Here is a 26,798-nt window from a genome sequence, read left to right on the forward strand (position 1 = left end):
GTGAGAAATGATATGTCAGATGAAATACTGTCAATGAAAATGTTTTGTAAACCATGAAGTACTCATACCCCTACAATTTAAAGGCAACACATTATTAGAATTAATAAATGCCCTAAAGTGAGTAAATTCTTTTGCTTTAAATGTTAGGACACTTTGAATTAAAATTGTAAACCATCAAATCCAGCAAGTGGTGTTAAAGATCAACTGAGCTCTTATTTCATTGATGAGGCTTAGAGAAGGGAAATGATTTATTTTAGGGTCACCTGGCAGATTAGAACCTGGTATAGAATCCACATATCCAGATAAACTCTCCAGTGCACTTCATACCTCACTTGGCTATGTCAGTTTTTTTTTTTGAGGAAAATTAGCCCTGAGCTAACATCTGCTGTCAATCCTCCTCTTTTTGCTGAGGAAGACTGGCCCTGAGCTAACATCCATGCCCATCTTCCTCTACTTTATATGTGGGACACCTACCACACCATGGCTTGCCAAGTGGTGCCATGTCCACACCCGGGATCCAAACCAGCGAACCCCGGGCCGCCGAAGTGGAACGTGTGAGTTTAACCACTGCGCCACTGGGCCGGCCCCAGCTACATCAGTTTTGAAGCTTCCACTATGGGCCTCAAATCCATGTTGTTGAAACTTTCATACAAGGAAGTGGCTATTTAGCATATTTTGCGTATAGCACAGATTATAGTTCACAGGGATTACATGGTGTATCAGTTTCCTGAGGCTGCTGTAATAAGCTATCACTAACCTGGTCACTTCGAGCAACAAAAATTTGTTCTCTCAAAGCTCTGGAGCCCAGAAGCCTGAAATCCAGGTGTCAGCGGGGCTGCGCTCCCCCTGCCTGCAGTATCCTGGGGAGGGCTGTTCTTCACCTCTTCCAGCTTCTGGTGGCTGCGGGCACTCCTTGACCTGCGGCTGCATCACTGCAATCTCTGCCTCTGTCTTCACAGCGCCTTCTCTTCTGCGTGTGTGTCTTATCCCCTTCTGCCTTTCTTTTATAAAGACGCCTGTGATACGTAGGGCCCACCAGCATAATCTCCTCATCTCAGGATCTTTAATTTATTCACGTCCGCAAAAACTACCACATAAGGTCATATTCACAGGTTCTGGAGGGCTGATATCTTTGGGGATCACCCTGCAGCCTGCCACACCCAGTAAGGAAATAAAGCTCCTGGGAGACCTAGAAATTGAAACAAAAATTGTCCTATCCCCTTGATTTGTCTATATTCTCTTCTGATAACCTACTAGCTGTTTAGTTATATTATAAAGTGGTTTTGAGTTTCAAGAACCCACACAGAATAGCTGGACTTACCAGTCTCAACAGTGACAACCAACATACAAGCGTGTAACTTGATACATGCATTAAAAATACCAAATTTACAATATTACGGGCAAAACGGCACCCACTGAGGTGAACTTTCACTGAAATGATGCAAAGATGTTCATTAAATGTCACTATCTCAAAGTAAAGGAACCCTTGTATTAGTGGGGTGTTAGCCCTCTCTTTTATGACTCAGTTATGCCAATTTCATAAAACCCTAAAAAAATACATTTAGCACCTGGAGGTACTAAAGATTTGTATAAGTATTTTCATCAACTGGTTGTTTAAAGTTCAGATTCCACTCCTCATCCTCCACAGCCATTGATATTTCCTAATTTATTTATAATTTCTACCCTGACCACCTCCAAAAACGATATAAAGTGTCTTACCATGAAAGATATATGCCATTAGAAATAAAATTTCAAGCAATTGTTGAAAGAAAGGGAAATAAATATGCTTCCCAAACCTAGGCTAATATTTTCGTTGAGAATGAGTACAAATACTTATTTCTAAGCTTCCCGGCAGCCGAAGCAGATGGGGTCTCCAGTACTCTAGCAGAATACTCATTGTGTTTACTTTGCTGCTTTCCCACATCCCAGGCTGAGATTGTTATAGAAATGTTAGCGATCGCTTCCAGTCGTAATTATTGACTCCAGAAATAAAGTTAAATTTTGATTTGCAATCCCACTGAACTCTTCCAATTTTTACATACTAGATTACATTTGCTTGACTAATTCTTTGGGCCTGTTTTAGATTTTATATAGTAATAATTGAAAATCCACCTGTGATGATACATGCGATGACTCAACGACACTGTCATCACCATGCTTCAACGGTGGGCGCTTTATTAGGATTGTTGCTTTTCCCTCAAGGTCTGTTTTTGTTTTCAGCTGAATCCCATTAAATGACTCAAGGCACCTTGAGAAAATCTTCTTCCCCAGAGACTCTAACCATGTCTCCGTACCATGTTTATAAAATATTACACTGGGAAGGGGTTTGCTATTTTATTCAACCATAGCTTAACTGCACGTCTTTTGACGTTGACTAAGGAAGTCTGAAAAAGCATTCCACAGGTGGTCTGAACTTAAGGCAAATATGAGCAGTGATTAGACAAATTATAGATGTGTGTAAGGAAGCTGTGAGAAGGTGCATGAGATGAATCATTATTAAACTCCAGTAAACCAACACAGGTGGGGATTTAGACATCTGTGTAGGCTTAATGTATCATTTTATATATACAAACCAAGTTAATTTTTTTTTTTTTTTGCTGAGGAAGATTGGCCCTGAGATAACACCTGTGCCGATCTTCCTTTATTTTGTATGTGGGTCACTGTCACAGCATGGCTGCCATGAGTGATGTAGGTCCATGCTTGGGAAATGAACCCAGGCCACCAAAGCTTGACCATTAGACCATGGGGCTGGCCCCCAAATTAAAACAACCTTTTGTGTGAGCATTAAACTTTTCTTTCTTAAGGCTGAATGCTATGGGGATTTGGCATCACAGAATTACTAATTTTCAGCCCTGGTAGTTCACCCCTCTTCTGAGATCTTTATGTTATTTGTGGCCAGTTGGGCAGGTGGGACTGTGAAGCAGTGATCTCTGCTTTCTTCATGGCCACAGTTTTTGCCCCTAATTCCACTGGCCTGTTTCAACCTGTGTATCACTGCTCCTAGGCCGAAGCAGGCAAAAGAATGTTGATGGATCATCACTTTTGGAAAAGCATCTCAGAGCATATTTCATAACAACAATTGGTTAACAAAGTAATCTTTTTATTTTATAGGAAGTAATACAGTCTCATGTAATGCACCGGTGTGCTATTTATGAGGACGTGCCCTGGCTTAATGATTCTTTGGCTATCTTAGGAAGGAAAGTTTGAGTTTGGAAGAAAAGTGACATTTGTTTCAAAGGAGTGGAAATTCTTAGGTTTTAACTATAGTTTATTAGTTAAGAGCTTAGCCCTGGCTCAAGGGTTAGACTGCTTGAATTCAAATTCAAATTGCTCCATTTACCATCTGTGTGACCTTGGACAAGTTGCTCCTCGAATCATTAGTTTTCTCATCTATAAAATCGGCACAATGATAGGACCACAACATAATGGGTTCTGATTAGAATTCTGTATCCTACTCTGTGTAAAGCACAGTACCGGGCACATGGCAGGCGCTCAAAGATACTAACTCTTTTTGTTGTTGATGTTGTCTTCATTATTATCATGTGGGAAGTTCGTGCTGAATGATAAATGGTACTGGATTTTTTTATAGAGAATGTGTGATAGCATCTGTAATGAGCACATAAACAATTCTTGCTTTTCCCCAAGTGCCTAATTCATTTAAATGAAAGATTCATGACTCAGTTCAAATGTACAAGTAGATTAGCCTTTGCAAATAATTCACTTACTAGCAGCTACACTATGTACCATTGTTTTAAAGTCTTTGATTCTCTGGGAGGTGTACAGAGGGGGTCTCCCTGTGCAAATTGCTTTCCTTTTTATTTCATCAATTCTGAATACATAGGTTGATTACAGGAATTTTTTCCCCCCAAAGATTTTTGAAGTTCATGCAACTGTGTATAGCTGTTGCCAGGAAAGTGGTCCTAATTGCTTTCTCTGGAATAGTCACTGAGCCATTTTGTCCTAATGTTTCAGAACTTGTTGTCTGCTTTACCCTTGGCACTTATGTGTTCAGAGGTTCAGAAGAAAAAGAAATGAAGGGACTCTCTGATTCCCACCCCACTGGAAACCGGGCACAGAAAAAAGTGACAAGATGTATATCCTATTTTTATTTTGTTTTATCAGATCTGAACCCTGGGGGAGATTGCATGTTGGACATCTTCCTGCTCATGCCTGCTTCCCTCCCTCCCTCCCTTTCTATCTATCTGTCTATCGTCATCATCTGTCCATAGCTATCTATCCATCTCTCTATCTCTATCTTTCTCTATCTCTATATCTGTCTATCATCTATGTATGTATCAGCTCTATCTCTCATCTCTATCTAAATTTATCTGTTTATTTACTTATCTAATCTATACAATTCATTTTAGGGGCACAAAGAGGAGTTTAATAGGAATACAAAAGCAGAGTAACAAGTCTCATTGGAAGATACATTTATAAGAGTGGGAAATGGTAACTACTTAGCAAAAGAAATTTCAGAAAGCACGTTTTTCACAAATTCTCCACAATTTAAATAATCACTTGAAAAATCAGAAAGCAAAATTTATTTGGCCTAAATCTAGTTGGTTTGTAGTAAATCTTATTGGTTATGGTGAGCAATCAATTAATAGCTATTAAGAAATACTTGACTTAATAAGACACATTGACTGTGTTTTTTGGTGTGGAAATGATTTGTTTATTTAAGAAATATTTATTGAGCAGTCTAGATACTGTCTTAAACACTGGTAATACACAGGGTGAATAAAACAGTCTACAGGACAAAGGGGGGGGACAGACAGTTCCAAGTTAATAAATAAATAAAAATATAATTATATATGTGATACAAGTAGTGCAGACAATGAGGGGCGGTCACGCTGGTGGTGGTGGTAACCTACCTTAACTAGTGTACTCAGAGAACTGGGCTCGGTAAATGAAGTTGTTGCAGCATGTTTAAAATGTTGGAACCAAAATTTTGAGTACCCGTCCAAAATCACTTTTTTATAAGAGAGGAGCTGCACTTAGAATGATGCATTAAAAAAAATTTGTATGTATGTATGTATACATATATATATATGATTATCTCTTTGAAGGTAAACTTATCCTGCAACTTTACCTGACATGATCTTTCCAAGATTACAATGGATTTTATGTATTGGAAAACATTTACGTGAAATGTACAAGTTTGACACGTGACTTAAAAAGTTGTTTTTACTTTCAAGATTGCTATTAAGTGCTGTCTAATATCATAAAACAGTGACACGAACGCCTCGCTCAGCGGGGATGCAGAGGCTGCCGGGGAGGGAGAGATGAATGGTTCCGTTGGTAGCGGCGCATTTGAAGTTCTGGCTGATCAATAGCGTCTTTCACTTCTAGGGTCAACGTGGTAGCAGCCAATTAAAAGGAGAGCAGGCAAAAGAGGAAAAGATCCACACACTGGTGTTACTTGTGCTGTTCACAGAAAGCAAACCAGTTTTGTGTGAGAAAATTGCTTTCCCTGGACTGGAAAGCATTGAGAATTCACTCCCCCTCGACCTTTCTTTGCTGTGCCTCCCTCAACTCCCATATGGCTCTCTCCGTTCTCAGAGAGCCTCTATGAACTGCAGCGCTCTTTACCACTGGGAGCGTCTGAGGCTGTGGCCTGGTGCAAGTGATTTGGGAACAGAGGTAGTTCTGAATTCAAATCCCAACCACGACTCTTTCTAGCTGTGTGATTTGAGCAAGTTATTTAACTTCCTAGATCGACTTCATTGACTCTAAAAGGGGGGAAATATGGGGCCAGCTCAGTGGTATAGTGGTTAAGTTCCTGTGCTCTGCTTTGGTGGCCCAGGGTTCACAGGTTTGGATCCTGGGCGTGGACCTACACACCGCTCATCAAGCCATGCTGTGGCAGCCTCCCACATACAAAATGGAGGAAGATTGCCATAGATGTTCGCTCAGGGCCAATCTTCCTCACCAAAAAAATAAATAAAATAAAATAGGGGAGAATAAAACGTCCTTTACAGGGTTGTGTGGGGATTACTGAGATGACCATAGGTAAGGCTTCTTGTACAGTGTTAGGCACTTGGTTGGTTCTGCTTAATACTTAAGGCTCAACTCTGAAAGCACTTGAGGTTACAAAGCTCAGTGCCAGGTTATTTTCATGCTGTTTCATCTGTGTCTCATTGGCCCCACAGTGTGGTGAGAATCTTGAGGGCAGGAAACATATTTCATGCCTCTTGTCTACCTTCCATTGCAGAGTCCTAGCAGAGTCTGCAGTGCCAAATCAGCACTTATAAATGTTTATATTGCAACTTCCAGACTGTCTTTTGCAAAGTTTCTTAAAATTAGGGACCACGAAGGATTTGGAGAATGGTGCTTTTCACACAGTGCTCCCACAGATTTGGGTAGGGATAGGGGAAAGAAGGTGAAATCATATGAAATCAACTCTTAAAATCATGATGGGAAGTAGGAAAATAACATGTGCCATATCGTTTGGCAATCCCTATGTGTAACCAAAATTGCGTAATGTGTTTTATTATGATTAAAACCACAATGATGTATGTTGCCCATTTAGCATGCTCCAAAACACAATGGGAATTCACCTTTATGAAGAACAATAGTCATGGGGCCAAGACCTTGGATTCTGGCCAATTTTAAACATCTGCTTCCTCCTGAGACAGTCTGGAATTATCTTATGGGAGTCAGCCCTAGAACTGGGCTCGGGAGCAGAGGGCCTGGGTTAAATTCTATCCGGGGAGACCCAGGTTGGCTGAATGTGCAGGGTGGCAATATGTCCTGTCCTAATAAATCTGCAGCGGCTGTATTCTGTCCTACGGTGGAGATTTTCCAGGCACTCTGTCAGCACTGCAGTTACCTACCGTAATACAGGAATCCAGGAAAAGTGTTTCACATAGCAGGCCCTAGATACTTATTTAATGAACGAAAAGTGGAACAAAAGAGGTGTTCTCTTTGTATACCAACATGTAACCCTGAGATTTCCAAGCTGATTTTTGGCATTATTCTAACACAGCATAAAGATTTGGACAGACTCAATTAGCATGTTTTAATGATATTTGGCTTGTTGATTTCTCAGCTCTCAGGAGATCTTAGCTTTTGGCAATAGAGACAGATAATAGTGTTCTTCCCTTTAATGCTTTGGGAATAATGTAGCTGTCCAAAATGCTAAACTTTATTCTGCAAAGTTATAACCTGAAACAGAGTTTTAAGCAAGTTTATATGTATTCCCTGAGCAACATTGGTCAAACATTCATTTAACAGTAAACGTTTATTTAAGTGCACACTATACACTGTTCTAGGTTGTGTGGGAGTTTCAAATATAAATGAGGTTCTGTCTTTGCCACTTGAGACGTTACAGTTATTTACTATATAGACACTATATTTTCATGTCTTGAAGAAAGTGCTGGTTAAGAATTACTACGAGTGGTAAATATTTTTATACTAATATCTTCCTTTATGTGGCATCATGAGAAATTATGAATAGATGAATTTCACTAATTAACTTAATTCCATTATTCTTAGAGACTTTAGTATAAGTTCTAATGATGTTACCATAAACAACAGCGCTATCAAATATGATTTTCAAGGTTTCTTTGTGGTTATTTTTATCCTTAGGATATTTCCTGTTGGGATGTATAGTCAAAATTTGGCATTTTATTTATTAATTTCTTTATTTTGTTGAGTTCATAATAGTTTACATCATTGTGAGATTTCGCTTGTACATTACTTCTTGACTGTCACCACGTAAGTGCTCCCCTTCACCCCCTGTGCCCCCCCACCCCCCTCCCCTGGTAACCACTGAACTGTTTTCTTTGTCCATGTGTTTGTTTATATTCCACATATGAGTGAAATCATATGGTGTTTGTCTTTCTCAGTCTGGCTTATTTTGAAAATTTGGCATTTTAAATTCAACTTGATATACGATTAGGTTCATTTGTTTCTTATTTTTAGACATTGCCTTATTTTTCCCTTTTGATTTAACTTTGATTTTTAGTGATCTAAAACTTGTATGTGGTTCTAAAATCAAAGCTATAAAACAAGGTACCTTTGGAGAAATTATTCCTGTCTACTCTTTACCCCTATTTAAAAAACTAATTTTTAAAATTAATTAATTTATTTTGTCTTTTTGTTTCTTTTGAAAATATAAGCAAATATATACACACATGCATATAAAATAAAAGATAAATATATGAATATTTATACATATATCTATTCATAAATCTCTTCCTATTCTTACACAAATACGGTATACTAGACACTCTCTTTTGGACTTGCTTTTTTCACTTAAAAATAGATCTTGAAGGGGCTGGCCCCGTGGCCGAGTGGTTAAGTTCGTGCACTCCGCTGCAGGCGGCCCAGTGTTTCATTGGTTCGAATCCTGGGTGCGGACATAGCACTGCTCATCAAGCCACGCTGAGGCGGCATCCCACATGCCACAACTAGAAGGACCCACAATGAAGAATATACAACTGTGTACCAGGGGGCTTTGGGGAGAAAAAGGAAAAAAATAAAATCTTTAAAAAAATAATAGATCCCGACGATCACTCCATTTCTTTTTTTTTTTTGAGGAAGATTAGCCCTGAGCTAACACCTGCCAATCCTCCTCTTTTTTTGCTGAGGAAGACTGGCCCTGAGCTAACATCCGTGCCCATCTTCCTCCATTTTATACGTGGGACGCCTGTCATGGCATGGCTTGCCAACCAGTGCCATATCCGCTCCTGGGATCAGAACCAGCAAACCCCGGGCTGCCAAAGCGGAATGTGCGCACTTAACCACTGCACCACCGGCCTGCCCCTCACTCCATTTCTTTTTACAGCTGCGTGGTATCATATTATGTGGTTACACAATATTTTATTCAGTAGCTTGCTTATTGATAGACATGTGGTTGTCATATCAGACTTTAAATAATATTTTCCGAGATGTAAAGGAAATGGGCTTATCGACCGACCTGAATGTCTATCCTGTTGGTGGGTATATTTCTCATTGCAGACTAATACTTAATATAAATCAGTTGTTTTGTGTGAGTTTGAATATAATTTTTTCAGTTTTGGCACAACTCTGAGGAAAACGCTAGAATCACAGACTTTTTGCATCCAGTGCGACTAAAGCTGCCAAGACATAACCTTCCACGGAGGACTTCTCCTGGATGGACTAGGAAAGCTCCTATGTAAATGTTAAGAACCCAGAAAAAGGAATGTTTAAGGGCTGGTAGTTATCACTTAGGATTTTTTTCTCTTGAAAATCTGAAAAATGTTAAATTATGAATTTTTAAAATAGTTATTAATAATCTGTTAGATGACTTGTTCTGGAGCCATTGGACCAAAAATTTTGTTCAAACTGAAAATAAGGTAGAGTTTATCATATTTGTGATGGGGCCATTTGTTGGTTTGATTTACAAGGTTGGCATTAGAGTCTTTTAAAAAAAATTCCTGGGCGCTGTGTCTGAGATCTTGGTAGAGGCAATCAGGTGGGTGGTGGTGTATATATTAGCTTCGTGGACTCATGCAGCATTTGCTGCAGCTTCCTCTTGGGAACAACGTATATGCCTGGGAGCAGAGTTCCATGATCGAATAAATTTGAAAAATTCTGACTTAGACAAGTTTCTTTATTGCAAAATTTCTCAGAGCCTTTAATAACCAATACATATGTGACTTCGCAAGACAGGGGTATAAAATGCTGCTCTTCACAGACTATTTTCTTTATAGAGCCTGTTTTTCATGGAGCAAATTTTAGGAAAGTTGGATGTAATGGTTAAGCTTATGGTTATGAATGATTTAGAGAGTGAATTGCAAGGGGAGAGAGAATCAACAGGGTAGCTATCATTCCTGTGTTACAGGGGAGGAAAACGAGGCTCAGGTGTTCATGATGAGCCTATCATGGATTGAGGGCAGATCTTCAGATTGCACATCGATAGCATCACCGTATGTAAAGATTCGAAGAAATAAAAAAATCTGGAAAGAGTTTAGTAATTTTCTTAAAAATATCCTTTCTTAAAAATTTCTTAAAAATATCCAGTTGCTACGTCTAATGCAAAATTTTTCTGGTGTCACTAGGACTTTTTATTTTAAAAGTAAAACATTTTCTAGGCCACAGATATTTTCAGAAGGAAAGACACTGAGATTGCCACCGGCCTTCCCTCTCTGTGCGGAATTTTAGATGAACGTACAGACATCAGATGTTGGTGCCTTTGCTTCAGACGCCTTGTAATCAAAACCCCTATAGGAGGATTTATCCTGTTTTCCGCTTAGCAGAAAAAAGGAATTATTTTATCCTTCAAACAGTTCCGTTTTTTACTCTATTTCCCATTCCCTAAATTTTTTTTTCCCTGACTAGAGTAAAACTAGTTATTCTTCATGTGACACTGGAAGAGAGAAGTCATAGTCGTTTTTGTACACAAGCTTTCTGTACCTTACATCATTGTTGACCTTTTTCTGTTCAGGGAGAAGGGTATTAGTTGCCTGCCTTCTCACCAAGTTCCTTTGTTTTTGGTGTTCAGAGTTGTTATAAAAGCAAATTTGAAATTTCACGGAATTGTTTTCTTTGATTGAGGCTGGCCTATTAATACAAACTGTTCTGTCTCAGAATTTCCTTTTTCTTTTTACAGAACATACATTTTAAGTCTATTTCAAGAGAAGAGATTTTAAACAAATATACAATGATTGTCAAACGTTCTGAAATTGGATACAGATGGATTCAGAGGAATTGAACCAATAAATGAACGACAGTTCTTGACCTGGTATATTTACTGCATGTCAGTGAAGGAGTAGCTAGATTTCCTTGTTACTCACAGCGTGGTCACGCAGCTCAGCTGGTGTGGCCATCTCTCAGATGGTGGGACTGAGTAACGCATCTTCGGAAGGATGTCCTGTCTTCAGGAAGGAGATAGTTCCTGTCTGGCTTTTCTGATACTTCTCACAACTTAATTGTTCTCTGCATGCTCATTGCTTACTTTACTTTGTTGGTTAGGTCCAGCACTAGAAAGTCAGATTGATTTTGTCTGTTTTATCAAGCTCAGAAAACATGATGTTTGAGAATGCAATTTAAAGATTTTCACAAACATAAGAACTTTTCTACTAGATAGCATCATTAGAAATTATATTTTTCTTAGAAGTGAGGAAGAGAATTGCATTCTGTTTGGGATCTAAATTGCTTTGGTGGCAGGCATTTTGTGTATCGCTATTCACTGTTTCTTTGAGGAACGACTGGACCACAGGAAAAATAGTATTTTAGACAAAAGACAGAGGGGTATACCATGTGGGCAGATGGCGACAATTGGCATCACCATATGGAGGCTTGGGCCCCTTTGCAAGTAGAGGAAGTGGAAGCCCTCTGCAGCCAGTGCCAGCGTGGCTGATCATTCTCCCAGCATGTCCCTTTCTCTCTGACTATTGTTGAGTTAGGGAGTGGGGAACAGTGCCTGGTGATAATGCTGTCACCTCACACTGTCCTCCAAAGTTTTGGATCCCAGAATTACTAAAAACTACGTAAAAGGCTTTCCTCAAATTGGGGGAAGGAAGATGAGAGAAGTTTATGAAGCAGAAAAGGTGGTAATGGAGTTGTTAATAGCCTTCCCCTCTGTGTATGTATGGGATTGACGTGGTGATTGAACGTATATGTACAAATGAAGCAAACTAGCAATAATATGATGATAACGATAGTAGAAATTATAATTTATTGAGCACTTACTGTGTGCCTGACACAGTGTAACTACTTTACATTCATTAGTGCAGTGAATTTCCTTAACCTCTCTGTGAGGAAAGTGCTTTGTTACTGTTACTCATGAGAAAATTGCAGCTTAGAGAGTTGAGTGGAGCAACTTAGCCACGGTTATACATTAGAGGGAGAATTCTCATCAAAGCATTTCCTACTGCATTTTCTCTGCTTGGACCCAGGAGGTGTGGTAGGTACCTGTACATGAACTAGTGAATGTTGTACCAGAGAACATAGACTTCCAGGGTTCAAAGGGCACATGGGTCTGCCAAAGATTTCCTCTTTTGCTTCATTTTACATTTTATTCAAAGATTCAAAATTGGTAAGCTTGATTAAAATATCAGTTCCTTAATACGTTTCCCTAAACCATGTTTAAACAAAATCTTGTACATCATACTTTAGTTGTTTTAGTGATATAAATGAATGGTAAATGGTAAAAAATGTAAATAAATGGTAGAAATATGGTAAATAAATATTTTCTACTTTTTGTGATTGCATCGTTGTTAATTTTTAAAAATATAATTTAGTTTTAACATGTTGAATAAATATAGTGATTTTGGGATTGGCTCATATGCTGGCATGCAGTTATCAGAATCTTTTGAGTTAGTGGGTATTTAGTTTAAAACAACATTTTTGGTATTATAGTTGGTTATTTTAAATTATGATGTCTACTTTAGAAATAGCAGCAACATTAAAGGAAGGGGTAAAGTTTTATATTTATCAACTATAAGGATTACCGTTCAGTGGCACTTTTTCTTTATCTCTTCTTACACATCACTTTGGTTTTATATTATTGTTACTCCAATATATGTCTTCTTTCTCCCTATTGAATTGGAAGCTCTTTGAGTTTTTTTTTCATTTCATAGGCCCTCAATAAATATTTGTGTCATGAATGACTGAATTTTTACTCATTGCTATTAAACTCATTCCTCTCAGTATGTTGGATGACAATCAGAAACTGATGATAATTATTGGTTATCAAAAATAATTTGAGAGCACAAATCCTATAGCCTTGTTGTGTATAGGATGGTATGTATAGATTTAGGTTATTTTTCATTCTTTGGGTATGTGGAATGAATCCATAAAATTTGCTGATAGTAAAGCTTATTTCTGCATGTGTATTTAGAGAGACATAAAATATTGATTCTTCTCCTTGGGAAAAAAGAAAAGTTAATGACTAAAATTTCTTTGTGATCTCTATGACACTTTTATCACATATGTCTCCAAAAAACTAATCATTTTCTAAGAATGAATCTGTGTGCTAACAGACTGTGAAAATCTATCCATTGGTTTTCTTTTCTTTTCTTTTCTTTCTTTTTTTTTACCCAAAGCCAAAAGAAGTCAGCCTTTAAATATTTGGACGTTTTTCTCTAAGATACAGCTGTCCTAGGCAAACACACTGGCATTAACATTTCTAAAGCAGGCTCAAAATAAATGAGATTTTCAAAAAAACCAAATGCCTTCCAATCCCTATGTTAATTGTCATTTTAATTAAAGCTTCTGGGTGTCATCAGTGGCAGGAGATTGCCTCAGAAAGATAAAGTAAGACTGATTCTGGCTTTGGCTTTCATAAGGGCAAGAGGAATGTGCAAGAAACCAAATAACCAGATAAAGCTGCCATTGCATTAAAATAAAATTTGCCAAGCATCAGATAAACTATATTGTTAGTTGATTAACATCCTTTTCTTTAGATTATTGCATTTCCTAATCTAACTTACAGGTGGATTTCTTGGTCTGGGGGCTTAAGCTAGTATGTGCTAGACTCTTCTAACACAGATGTTTTGTGGAGATAAAGGAATCTGGAAACGGAAATCACTTTTTTCAGTGACTTTTGATTTGCAATTTTATTTATTCAAGTTACTACAAGGTTGTGAGATCAAATAAGAACATGCTTGAAAGAGCTTTGTAAAATGTAAAATGTTACTTGTTATCATCTTAATTATTATTATCTGGACAACAAAGTAAAATGCCTGTGTTTATTCAACCCCTCCTTCTGACCCACATTGCTCTGTTAGGAAACAGGGAATTTTTTTTGGTCCATCAGTTTAAAAGGTAAGAACTAGGGCTCGGGGTTTGCTGCTCAAGGATTCCTAGCCCAAGAATCCTAAACTTTACAAAATGAAATAAATATAGGGTCATATAAATATACGGTCGTATAAAATCGTATAAATATAGGGTCACTAAATACAGGCAGCATGCAAAGAGCAGTGTCATCATTCCTCTCAGCTTCTGGGCCAAGTTGAAAATGTGTTTTGTTGTAGAATAGGTAAAATCTGATTCTTGTTAGTGGAGAAAAAAAGAGTAGTTTTAATGTTGAAGACAAACCTAGAATCGGAACCTCAAAAATGAAATACAGTCAGAGAAGCACTGAAGACTACTCAGGGCACTCAGCACCCAAAAGTCCCAGGCGCGGCATTGGCATCTCTCGAAGGCCCTATCTTAATTCAACCCAGTCATCTCAAATGACTTTGGCGAATGCAGGTTCTCCCACGAAGACTCTCATTCCGTGCTTCAGGGAGAGGCAGTTTTCCAAAGAATTGCATCTTTCCGGGAGGGAACCCAGACAGGGGGGCCTGGACTCACTGCCTTCAAGAACGCTCCATCTGAGAGCGCTGTGAAGATGGAGGTTTGGAGATACCAGATGTTCTCAAGTGCGACAGATTTTACAGATACTGTTTTCTCATAGGAGCCAGTACAGTGTCAGCCCCTTGAGGACAGTGTCTGAGTTTCTGTGTGTCCATCATGAATGCCCACACTTCACATATTCACAACATACATGTGGTTGAATGAGTACTTTTGTGCCCAAACTGCAAACCTGTAACTCTTTATCCAATCGCACGTTGTTTACTTTATGCAACTTTGGAAATCACCCAGCCCTCCTCCTGTTACACTGTCCTTAACTTTCTCGATTGTCCTTTTACATCATTTATTGCTACTTCTTCTTTCTTTTTCTGAACCCCAGATCCCACCCCCTCAAGCTGGCTATCTCCTATGATTCTGTTCCTAGCCCTCTTCTTTATATTCTTTGTCTGGCTGATTGTGCATTAGAATCACCTGGGAGCCTCCTCACCCTCCATCCCCCTCTGTAACACGTGTGTGTGTGTGTGTGTGTGTGTGTGTGTGTGTGTGTGTGTGTGATGTCCCTTTATACCTCTGTAGACTTCCAAAAACGAGGACATTCTCTTATATAACCAGAATACAGTTATCAAAATCAACAAATTAATAATACTGTTATCTAACCTACAGACTTCATTCCAATTTTGCCAGTTGTCCCTAAAGACTAATGTCTTTATAGCAAAAGGAAAAAAACCCCACAATTTTTGTGGTCTAGGAATTTAGTCCAGGATCACAAGTTAATTTCGCTCTCATTTTTTGTAGTCTCTTTTAATTTGGAACAGTTCTTCCGTATTTCTTTGTTTCCATGACCCTGACATTTCTGAAGTGCACAGGCCAGTTATTTTGGGTTTATCTGATGTTTCCCAATGATTAGTTTTAGATTATATATTTTTGGCAAGAATACCACAAAAATGATGTTGTGTCCTTTTTAATGTCTCATATCAGGGGCACGTGCTATCTACTTGTGCCATTATTTGTGGTCACTTAGTTAATGTGGTATCTATCATATTTCTACACTGTAAAGTTATTCTTTTTCTCTTATAATTAATAACTATCTTGTGCGGAGACACTTTGAGATTATGAAAATAAATACATCTATTATGGATAATGAGGGTCTTCATTGTTAGAGAAGAGAATTATAAATATGGAAGGGCAGAAGGCTAGAATGAACCCATGTGGTATTGGATTGGGATTGGATATATCAGTAGGGGCTCATGGTTTTTTATATCTATATAGATATAGATGTATGTCCTTCTGTCTATCTGTCCATCCTCCTAGTTCTATCTTCTGAGAGGATAAAGAAGCAATGATAACTCAGTCACAATGAGCACAACTAGTGTCATATCTTGTTTTCTAAATACCATTCTCCAGTAAAAATCAACCAGATCTTCCTTGCTGTGGTAGGAAAAGAACAAGAGAAGCTAGAACAGCTTGTTTTATCAGAAAGTAAGGAAGTGAGCAAAGAATGACGCAGACGTGTCAGAAGGACACAGGAGTCAGCTTGAAGGGCTAATTCCCACAGAACCTAAAAAATAATTGGTAGTAACAGATGGAATAAAATAAGAATCTACGAGTCCATAAATAAATAAAAAAGGAAAGTTATTCCTTACAATAGAATTCCAATGTAGCAGGGATGGTTGAATGAAAATCACCGTTTGTCAGCTACCATAGTAATTGTTGTTTGAGGCAAGAATCATCAATGGATTCTTCCCACTTTTAATAATGTTAGATTTGCTCTTCCTGACTCCTCCCTGACCAGTCATTCAATCCACAGCTTTTAGCACGCAATTATATCAAATTTGCTTTTAAGCTGGCCTTCCCTCTGTGCATCCTGCCATGTGCCCGAGTATCTAAGGCCAGCAAATACCCTGCTTTCTCACTATTGGATTAATGTCTTATCCCATCTGTTCAGATTCTTCAGACTTTCCACGGGAACATTTAGGTTATTTTATATCAGTCTGTATCAAGATGAGAGCTAGAGAAAGTCCCTGGAAGCATCTTTTCCTGTCAGCTAACATGAGTGCATTTTCAAACACTCTATTAGTGAAATCCAGGTAGGGAAGAGGGGGCTGTCTGTCTGGGAAGCAGATAGAAGGGAATCTGTCGGGGACAACTAAGACTTTTGGGTCTCTGCTACATCATAGGATAGATGGGTAGATAATTTCTTCTGCCTTGGAGAAAGGTGTTAAGAACTGACCTAAGCTGATGGCCATGCACAGCCCTGAGGGTCTTTTTCTTTTGTCTTGTTTGTTTTTCTTTTTTCCCCCTTGTTTCTAATTCAGAAGAGATTTGAGGTGAGTATCATCTACTACCTCAAACTTTGCTTCTATGTTATGATAAAAGCAGGTCTCGTACTAAATGCTGCTACACACAGAAACAGTAAGTAAACACATTAGCAAGCAAGCAAAAAACAGTTTATACAGCATGTTATACAGTCTCGTTCCACTACCTTACATAAAGGTTCTTTCAAGGCAAACAGAGTAACGTTTACAGGCTGAATTCACGACCAGCAGGCAACCCTAACGCTTTGTAAACCAACAGGTGGATACTGGATCATTTAGAGATCAAACTTCAGGGCATCTCCATGGGGAGAGCTTCTGTGCATCCTTATATTCTGTTCAAACTAGAGTGGAGAGTGTCTCCTAAATAGTTTTGCTACTCCACATTATTCTTTACTGTCTTTAATTTTACTTATGAGAGTCTACTTCTAGATTCTTCATATTAATTAATAAGCCACTAGTTTCACCAATTAAAATACGTTGCTAACATTCGTTATACTGGTGATCAAAGTCTTAGGTGTTAATATGGACAATAGAAGTTCTTATACTGTAATAAAAAAATGGATAATAGAAGTGTTTACAGTGGTTGCTTCTGGAGTGTTACCTTGCCAATAAAATACGGGCTGAACATGGAGTCTTGTTTAGGGCAACTTACTGCCCCTAGAGTTAAAACTTGAACTAAACTAGCATGTACCCACTATCACACTATCCATGCTGAGGTTTTAAAAAGAGAAAAAAAAGTTGGAATTGGGGGAGGAGGAGATGGTCTAAGCACCAGGATGTACCCAGGAACCCCAGTCCCAAGAGGTGCTTTGTGGAAACAAAGTCCTTGATCAAATATATTGGGAAAACACTACATTCTATGACACCACCTTAGAAATTAAAAATGCGCGTTAGCTGTTTAGAAGTTAATGTCCTACAGTATAGGGACCTACTTAGCTTTGTTTCGTTTCGTATTTCCCCAACTTAGTTGACCACAGAGTCCTTTTGTTCATCTCACTCTTGAAATTAATTTTCCCTGGGACGTACTTTAGAAAACACTGCTTTAAAGATTATAGAAGTTTTCTTGACCAACATCCACTTATCTGACACTCAGCATTCCTCTCCTGAAACTTGCGATCAATAGGCTCCTCGCTAATATGCCCTCCCATCACTTGAGTTGTATGGTTACAAAGAGTCAATTGAATTTTCTCAAAACCTGTTTATTCCATTTGTACTTGTAATTACAATTACATAACTTAATTAAATATTACATAATCCTGTGACTTGTGAGTGTAAACATAAAGAGTTATTGTTTCTTTGTAAAATAAATTGAATGCTTTGGAAAGACACAGTAAAGGATAATTGTGCAAGTTTTGTTAAATTAGGTGAGAGCTGGGCAACTATCAAAGATTATGGAAAAAAGTAATACAAAAGGATTTTTTATGTAGATTGCTTTGCAAATGTCTAAGTTACTGATTCATTTTAATTAAAAAAATTTTTTTTCTGCTTTCTCTCCCCAAATCTCCTCAGTACACAGTTGTATATTTTAGTTGTGGGTCCTTCTAGTTGCATGTGGGATGCCTCCTCAGCATGGCCTGATGAGTGGTGCCATGTCTGCGCCCAGGATCCAAACCAGCGAAATCCTGGGCCGCCGCAGTGGAGTGTGCGAACTTAACCGCTCGGCCATGGGGCCAGCCCCCTGATTCATTTTAAAGAAACTGAAATGTATCATTATTCAAGAAAGATTAAGTAGAGAACTTGAATTTAGTGGCGCCATACTCAAAGCCTTACATTTAAATAAGGTACATATATACCAATTTTTATTATTTCCCACTTTCACTGAATTTTTTGAGTAAGTGACAAATTATAGGCCCTGTGAGTGTCAGATAAAAGGGCTTGTGTTCTAGAGACAGAAGTGAAGAGGTGCCTTCACAAAGGGAAATGTATATATTCTCTGTGGTATGTTTTAAAATATTCAGCGTGGATTTTGTCCACTTCACTAGAGCCGGGCTCAGCTGTCTTTAGAACCTTTGCCACCCTTGAGCTGTTGCCTTTGTTCTTTTGGTTTTCTTGTAAGTCCATGTGACTGCTTAGTGCCCATAATGCTGTTAAGAAAGGAGGATTGAAATTTTAATTTCTCTCTGGGAGTGGTCCATACGTATACACATGTGCATCCTTTTGATTCCCATTCTCTGTCTTTGGTTTTGTGGCTGGGAACAAATTTTATTTATTACTAGTGTATTTTTCCAGTCTTATTTTATAGTAAAAGTTCTTGAAAGAATGTGCAGTAAATAACATTTGATTTCTATCTGGGTTCTCTTAGACTTGATCCCACGGCAACCTACAATTTAACGTCAAGGTTATGTAGCTATTTAAGAATTTTTAGGATCTGTACTCATACATGCTATGTAAACAAAACAATTACTCTATTGTGGACCAATTTTTTCTTTTGAAATGCATAATACAGCAGTCATTTTTCAGGTTTCGTTAGGACTGTGTTTGTAAAGAGATATCTGTAGTTTATAAACACCTTGAATCAAGGAAATGCTTTTATTATGTATAAAATGGGACAAAAAGAGACAATATTGCCTGATCCTTTGATGAAAGAAAAAAAGGACACTCTTAGGCAAATTTGGAATTCACTCAATTTTTTATCTTATTTTTTTTCACAAATACCAGAAACAGAGCCGTAAGAGTAATTTGTCAAACTACATATTAAACTGGTATTTGAATATGAAAAGGATATTTCCACCCAATGTGATATTGCTTTTTTGAAACATTAAAAACCTTTATTTTAGGATGGTAATTGAATGAAAGATTAAAAGAAACAACCCTGTGTGCTTTATTTTGACAGAGTCTTTGTACGTTTTCTTTTTAGGGTAACCATGTCAGGATGTAGTGGGACTAAGGGGGGTGGAATTGAATAGCGAGCGGTGTAGGGAGATAGCTCTTCACTCTCAAGAAGACTAGTAGTTGGCAGGAATGTTTTGGGATCTGCATGTAGTTGTTTTAGATTCAACATGGAAAAATTGTTCTAAACCCTAGCTATCCATCTGCCCATACTTTATGCCAAATAGCGTAGGTTACTCGCTATCAGTACCTATAGACTTTTTAGGAGCCTTCTTGATGTAATGTTGAAATTTTATTCCTATAGTTGTTGACCTGATTTTCTACAAAACTCCTTGTGGAACTGATATATAATTATTTCTCAGGATTAGTTTGTTACCGTAGTAATGGAATCTTTTCCTGTTTCTTGGTATACCTACATGTATTGTTTTCTTTCTTTTCTTTTTTTTTTTAAGATTTAAAAAAATTTTTTTTCCCTTTTTCTCCCCAAAGCCCCCCGGTACACAGTTGTATATTCTTAGTTGTGGGTCCTTCTAGTTGTGGTATATGGGATGCCACCTCAGCATGGCCTGGCGAGCAGTGCCATGTCTGCGCCCAGGATTCGAACCAGCGAAACCCTGGGCCGCCGCAGCAGAGCTCGCGAACTTAACCACTCAGCCACAGGGCTGGCCCCTGTTTTCTTTATTTTCTAAGTCCAGTGAAATAGGGATGACTTTTTGTGCTATTGTAATTAAACTCTTGAACCATCTTCTTGAGGGGTTTTCATGTTTCTGATCATTTTGTTATGGTTACCTGATTATTTTTTGTTCCTTAGGGCAATTTATAGGATCACAATATAGCACTTTCAGAAATTTGGGGAGCTTTTATTATGGTAGGAAGATTAGACGTTTTAAATGTGCAAATACATAACTCAGTCACTCATTCACTGATCTGTGGGTCAGATAACTGCTAAGCCTAGAGATTTTAAGATAAATGAGAGAATTTTCTAGAAGTTTGCTCAATATTCCTTTTTCAGTTGCTACTTTCTAGAAAATGTATAGTGCTACATGAAAATATCATTGAAATGGAGAACCTAAGTTATTTTCTAGAATGGGCAAACATATCTCTTGATCTACATAAAAAACATGGGAGTGAGATTGAGATTGGGGTTAGAGAGAGAGAATGCACCAATACGGACATTGTGGCCTAAGTAGGGCAATCAATTGTGTCCTAAATAATACTCAGTTCCAAATTCCAAGAGTAATATTTGCAGTAATATTTCTTTCAGGTGTACTTCCTTTTTTAAATCTTACTTTGTAACAGAAGTCATGAAACATGCTGGTGTTCCCAGCATAGAGTGCTGGTTGAGGAGTGAAGGGGAAAATATAGGCAAAGTGGGACAGAATTTTTGGCAGGTGAGCATTGGCTTGCTTGAAAAATTGGCTTTTGGTCTATGGCAATCAGCATAGAGGTCCCTCTCAGCCATTATTTCACAGGAGGTAATATTTGCTCTTTTTGAAAAAGCAACCACTGTAATACTATCACGTGGTGTTGAGAGCAGTGCAGGGGGAGAAAGGAAGTCCTTTTCAGCTTTGCCTCAAGGACTGTCGTTGAATCTTCCTTGTCCTGGTGGAGACAGGGGAGGAGCTGCAGAGAGAAACCTGGCAGCTAGCAATGGTGCCTGCATGCAGACTGCCCCTCCGTAGAATTTCAGCTTCTGGGGAGGACCTGAGGTTTAAGAGCCTTCCTGTGAACTGCTTCCTTCTGCCAACTTCTGAAAGGCTCTCCTCATTCAGGCCCAAGAGGAATGAAGCAAATGCTGCACACCTTTCTATTCTGTGAGCTCCATGATGCGTCGTGAAGCTGCAGGTTTTCTCGTTGGAGAAAACATATTCCCACACATTTTAGATGATCTGCTCAGGAAATAGGACAAGGAAAGGGCCACAAACAAATGATAAGGACTGTTTAAAAATCTGGTCGCTGGGGCTTGGGGGAATTGTGTCTCTTGCATAAGTTGCACCAGTCTGAAATCTTCGTGCACTTCTAAGGCTGCTCTGTGGCTGACAGCAGTGTTAGGCGGAGATCTCTTAATCCCCGCATAGATCAGCATCTCTCTAAAATAAGTCCCTTGACTGCTCTCTGCTTCACATTACATCACAGGGAATGGCTCAGAAGACTAGCCTGCAGATTTGAAATGTCTGCCAACTGCTTCTCTACCTGATGATTTGGAATTTTACTTAGCTCTGCTAGTCTTTAGAGTTTCCTCAAAGGAAACAGATTATATTTTTCTACCTTCGTCACTAGAGTGAAAATATAATCATTATTATTTTCTTGTCCGGTGGAGTATATTTTGACTGAAATAAGTAGATAATGTACTGTTTTCAAAGACCCAACCACAGTGTTTTTTTACATTTAGTAATTCATGTATTGTTCTTTCTGGGCAATTAGAGAATTTTTCAGTCAGTCAGTAATTTACTAAGCACATATCATGTTTTCAATGCTGTGCGAGGCACTGGGGCATGCAAAAGAAATCTGAGGCACAGTTCTTGTCCGTAGATAGGTTCTGGTATTTGCAGAGAAATGAAACTAAGTTACAGGAAACAGAAAAAAAATTAAATGTTCAACTGTATAGTACTCACTATAGGAACCACATGTATGTAAATACTAAATATGGATGAATGAATGAATGAAGTGTTTGTTCAAGGAAGAAGTCAATGTGGACTGGAGTATGTGATGGAGTAGATGGGATATGAACAGAGCCAAGAAGGAGGAATAGGATTTGGCAAGCAGAGAGAAGTGGAGAAAAGGTGTTCCGGGCAAAGAGAGTGAAGGCAGAAAGGTGGAGGTGAGCATGGTGTATGTTTGGGACTGTGAGAGATGAGGCTAAGCTGACCAGAGGACAGCTTAGTATGCAGGAGGAACAAAACTAAAGTTGCGCATCCCCCTTCTTCCTGGATGAGTGAACCTCAATTTTGTGCCCACCCCCAAGTGATGGGTCATGAGAGCTCTAATCCAGCCAGCCTCCTTTCCAGACAGGACAGCTCTGTGACCTCATCCTGGCCAAGCTGGAGAATGCCGATGCCATGTCTGGATGTTTTTGTTCTCTTGATAAAAAGGTGGAACTCACTTTCCCCTCTTCCCTCCCTTGACAGAAGATGCAAAGTCTCAAGCCATATAGCAACTTTGCTGCAACAAGGAAGAGACTAAGAGGTGTTGTCTCTGACACTGCTGAACTCCTCTACCTATACCAACAACTGTCTACTTCCGGACTTCCCTTTATGTGAGAAAAACCAACCTTGTTTATGTGAAACCCTCTAAGTCACGGTTTTAAGTTACTTGCAGTGCTTTAACATTATTTTAAGAGGACTAATCTGTAATAGTGTGCAAGGTGAATTGGAAAGGGATAAAAATTGAGGTGGTTGTTGTAGCAACATAGGCCTGAGGTGAAGAGGTTCTAGACAAGACTTCTGGGAAGGGGGTTAGGGAGGGAGGCAGACATCTCAGAGAAGAAGTAAAAGGATTCAGTACAGAGTCAATGAAGGAGAGAAGAAGCCAGATAACTTCAAAGTTTCTAAACAGGAAGTTAAGTGGGATAGCCATACAGCTTTGGGGAGAGGCAACTGAGGATAAAGATCAATTTTGAGTTTGAGATGATGATGGGACATCCAAGTAGAAAGGTTCTATAAGTACTTGGAAATACAGCATTTGAATTCAGGTGAGTCTATAGAGACCTTGGACATGGAAAGAGAGAAAAGCATTGCACGATGCCTCCAGTTATGAGTTGAGAGGAAGAAAAGAGGTCAGTTGTGTAAACATGGAGACAGAGAAAGGAGATAATAGAGGATTAGAAGATTAAATAGTGTCCAATGCCGTCAAAGCAAAGGTCACATAGTGGGACATCAATAAATACATGTTGCAGGGATGAATGAGATAATCATCAGTATCCAGTTCTCTAGAGAGGTCAAGGAAGATGATAGCAAGGAGAGAACAAGTGAATCTGGTAAATGTAGGGCACCAGTGATTTCCAAGGAGGAGTTTCTACAGACTTAAGAGCCATATATCAGCTGCCTACAGGAGGCATGGGGTAGTAAGTGGGGAGAGAAGGGAGTACAAGCTGAAGGTGGTAGAGAAAGATCATTCATTGAAGGAGTTGGGAATTGAGATGAAGGGCTGATTCTTGCAGGGGTGGTAGACTTAGCAAAAGATGGCTTTCAAAAGATTGAAAACCAAGAGGGAAGAAGTTAGTGGAAAGGTCCAAACACACATAAAAAGTAAATCTATGGGTGGTGTTGGAGAAAGACTTTAGTTTTAGAGAGGCTCAGATGTTCCTCTGAAGTTGGAGGCAAAGATGATGACAAGGGAGCTGTGCAAAGATCAACAGGCCTAAACTAGGTGAGATGGCAACAGTCTGTCAAGGGCAAGGCTGCGTGATTTTGTCTCTTCCTCAGGCAGGACAGTAGCAGAGAACCAGGAGCCATGGAGGAGACGCAGTGTCACCTGGAGGTTTCATGGGGGGGTAGCAGAGGGGAAGGAGGCTAGAACAATGTTCTTGGGGAGGGAGGAGGATGAGGAGTCTCGTGTGCCAGGAAGAGGGAAGATTGTCCAGGGGACAGAAGACAGATTTGGAGGGTGTGGTGGGGGGAAGTGACAGAGAAAGTGGTGGTGACCTGAGAAGAGTAAATGCCAATCTCAGACGTGGAGCAGGACCTTGAGAGGGTGAGGCCCAGGCACTGCCTGTTAGTACTCAGACACAGTGGCTTGTTACAAGCAGAGATTTCGTTCTTTTTCTAATATTCTTTTTTTGTAGAAAAACACTTGCGCAAAACTACATGGCATTTATTTAAAATATACTAGTATATTATTACAGTTTAGGCTGAGTATAAGTTAGGCACAAATCTAATGAGGTTTATCCATTTTGGTGAGACTTCCCAAATACGAAATAAAAAGCTACTGATGTTCCAATTCTGGCAATATTTTGCCCTTCACACAGTCAACCACACTCTTGCTGGATTCAGCCTTGGGTTTCTGACAGCATTGCTGAAAACTGCCATCCATTCACAGTGGCTTCTCCTAGTAATCTCTATGAAGCACAATTTTTAAAATGTCCTTAAAAAAGCATGCTACTTTAATGAGATGCCAGATGGTATGTTGCGTGGTTTCCTAACTGGTGTTACTTCCACACTGTAATTGAACTATATAAAGAACTTGCTCTCAACTCAAGAGGAATCCTGTGAAACTCAAGTTTATATTAACTTATAAAGAGATAACTTCTGTGTATTGGGACTGGTTTCGTAGCACCCGTTTTGTTATGTAAAAACTACGCATAAATCATGAGGGATAAAAATGATAGATGCAAATTGTGAGGACTTTGTACGTATTCACATTCTTATTTTCTTCTGATTTTTAAAAGTGAGGCAATATCATGGTAGAAAATTTGAAAAATAGAAAAAAGGGGAAAGGAAGTAACAATTGCTCCAACTTCCTAGAGATAACCACTATTAGCTTAACTTTTGGTGGGGGGAGGGGCACATTTTTTCTGAAACTGGAATCATATTAAATGTAACTTTGCATTCTACTTCAGTAGGTCAGTTCACTTCTGATTTTAGTTTTGTTTTCTGAAAAATCTCTAAAGTCAGCAAGAAAAAGGAGGTAGCATGTAACGAAAGAGTCAGCAGAAAGCTTAATTTCTGTGGGAGATAGAAAAACTGACTAATCTGTGACCTCCACTAACTTTCTACTCAGAAAAATGTGGTTGCAATGAGTCAAGTCTCCATTGCCCCCAATCTTTAGAAGATAATGATTTAACTGTTATGATTTATACTATATTCTTTTCAAGATTAACTGTGAGTATAAAAAAATCTTAGTTTTATACCTTGATAGTAACTATTTACAGCTCAAAATATGGGAAGTAATTTTGGGTTGAAAAGTTCTTTTATGTTGTCAGTTTATTTTCCTTTTGACATTTGTGTATGGTTTTTTGCATTATATTTTCTAATGGAAATCAACTGTCCATGCGGGTAAATCAACTGACTATGCAAGTCAGATTTGCTTTAGTCTTTCAGAGTTTATTCAGTTTTATTTAATATTGTAGCTTTATGAGGGTTATGAATCATAGGAATGTACAGAATATGAACCACGTGGCGTTATCTTAGATGGAAAGTTAAACTGTTTGTAATTTGGATATGTTGTCCAATTTTTATTAGATAAGATATTTTCACTGTTACTTTAACTATGGAAATATTTAATGTGTCAGTTCATCTTGCCTTTTAGAATTTCCATTTTGAAATTGACAAAGAAAAGGAGTAATTATTTTGCATTAATTTATATTTAATATAAGCACTTGAGAAGTAACCAGGAGTGGGACAGAAGGGAGACGACATTCAAGGATATGCACTCTAGAGCACGTAATGAATTTTAATTGCCAGAAATCAGTGGATCAGCCAAAAACTCAAATGTTTATCTTTAATAAATAGACATTTACTTAGGAACTGATTTCTTTGGGCTCACGTGAAACATAAAAATAACTGAAAATTGTCAATAATGGTATATAATTGCCTATTTGAGTTTAGCTGTGATTATTTCTGGAATAAAATACTCAGGGATGAGGTGGGATGTAAGAGGCCACAAAAATCTTGGAAGTGAGCCCTCCCAGGATGCAAATGTACCACTTAATGTGACAGAGATCTTCATTGAGATTTATATATGTTATCACTCAATTTCACTTTAATGAGCAGTGACAAACTTCTTGCTGAGCTGAGTTTGAATTACAGTGGGAAGTGGCGGAGCGGCAGTATATCATTGTCTCCTCTGATGTTTTCGTAGTTTGAGTAATGTTGGCAAACTGGCCTATAGGCCTGGTCCAGCTGCTGTTTTTGTAAATAGGGTTTGATTAGAACACAGCCACACTCATTTATGTATTGTTTGTGGCTGCTTTCACACTACAATGGCAGAGTTAAGTATTTCCACAGAAGCTATGTTGACTGCAAAGCTTAAAATATTGACCATCTAGCTTTTTACTGAAAAAATTAGTCAACTCCTAGTTTAAGTAAAAGTTTTAAACTTTTTTGTTCTAGTATTCTTTAAACCTGACTGTGCTGTGGTTTGCATGTCAATATGGAATCAAGTTACCAAGACGGTAAGAGAGAGAGGAAAGAAGTGAAAAACCTGTTCCCTGCCTTGGAGAACTTTTCAGACAAGACATACATAAATGAAATAACCAGAGGAAAATATAACACTTTATGATCAAGGGCTAAATTGTGTGATAGTAGCAAAAAAAAAAAAAAAAAGCCCACTACAACTGTCCTACATTTTATATCATAAACGTATGTGAATTGAAAGTCATTTTAATCTGGTTAGAGTCAGAGTTCTCAAAATTACAATGTGAGCACACTAATATATTAGGATATTTTTGAC

The 26,798-nt window shown here is 38.5% G+C and overlaps 1 protein-coding gene across 4 annotated transcripts in view; it reads left to right on the plus strand.

The window, feature by feature from the left end:
• PLCL1 (phospholipase C like 1 (inactive)) overlaps positions 1-26,798 on the plus strand; it is a 310,279-nt gene that overhangs the window by 177,259 nt on the left and 106,222 nt on the right. Inside the window, exons 1-2 of one of the 4 annotated variants that reach the window (XM_070580508.1) lie at positions 25,116-25,228; positions 26,459-26,520. The exons of 2 other annotated variants lie outside the window; for them this stretch is intronic. In XM_070580508.1, coding sequence (XP_070436609.1) covers positions 26,491-26,520 — 30 coding nt within the window. In that variant the 5' untranslated portion in view covers positions 25,116-25,228; positions 26,459-26,490. Of the gene's footprint in view, positions 1-25,067; positions 25,229-26,458; positions 26,521-26,798 lie in introns of those variants that run through there. One more of the 4 variants, XM_070580507.1, reaches the window with a different exon arrangement.

This window comes from Equus przewalskii, chromosome 17, assembly GCF_037783145.1.
Source record: "Equus przewalskii isolate Varuska chromosome 17, EquPr2, whole genome shotgun sequence".
Classification (NCBI taxonomy): domain Eukaryota; kingdom Metazoa; phylum Chordata; class Mammalia; order Perissodactyla; family Equidae; genus Equus; species Equus przewalskii.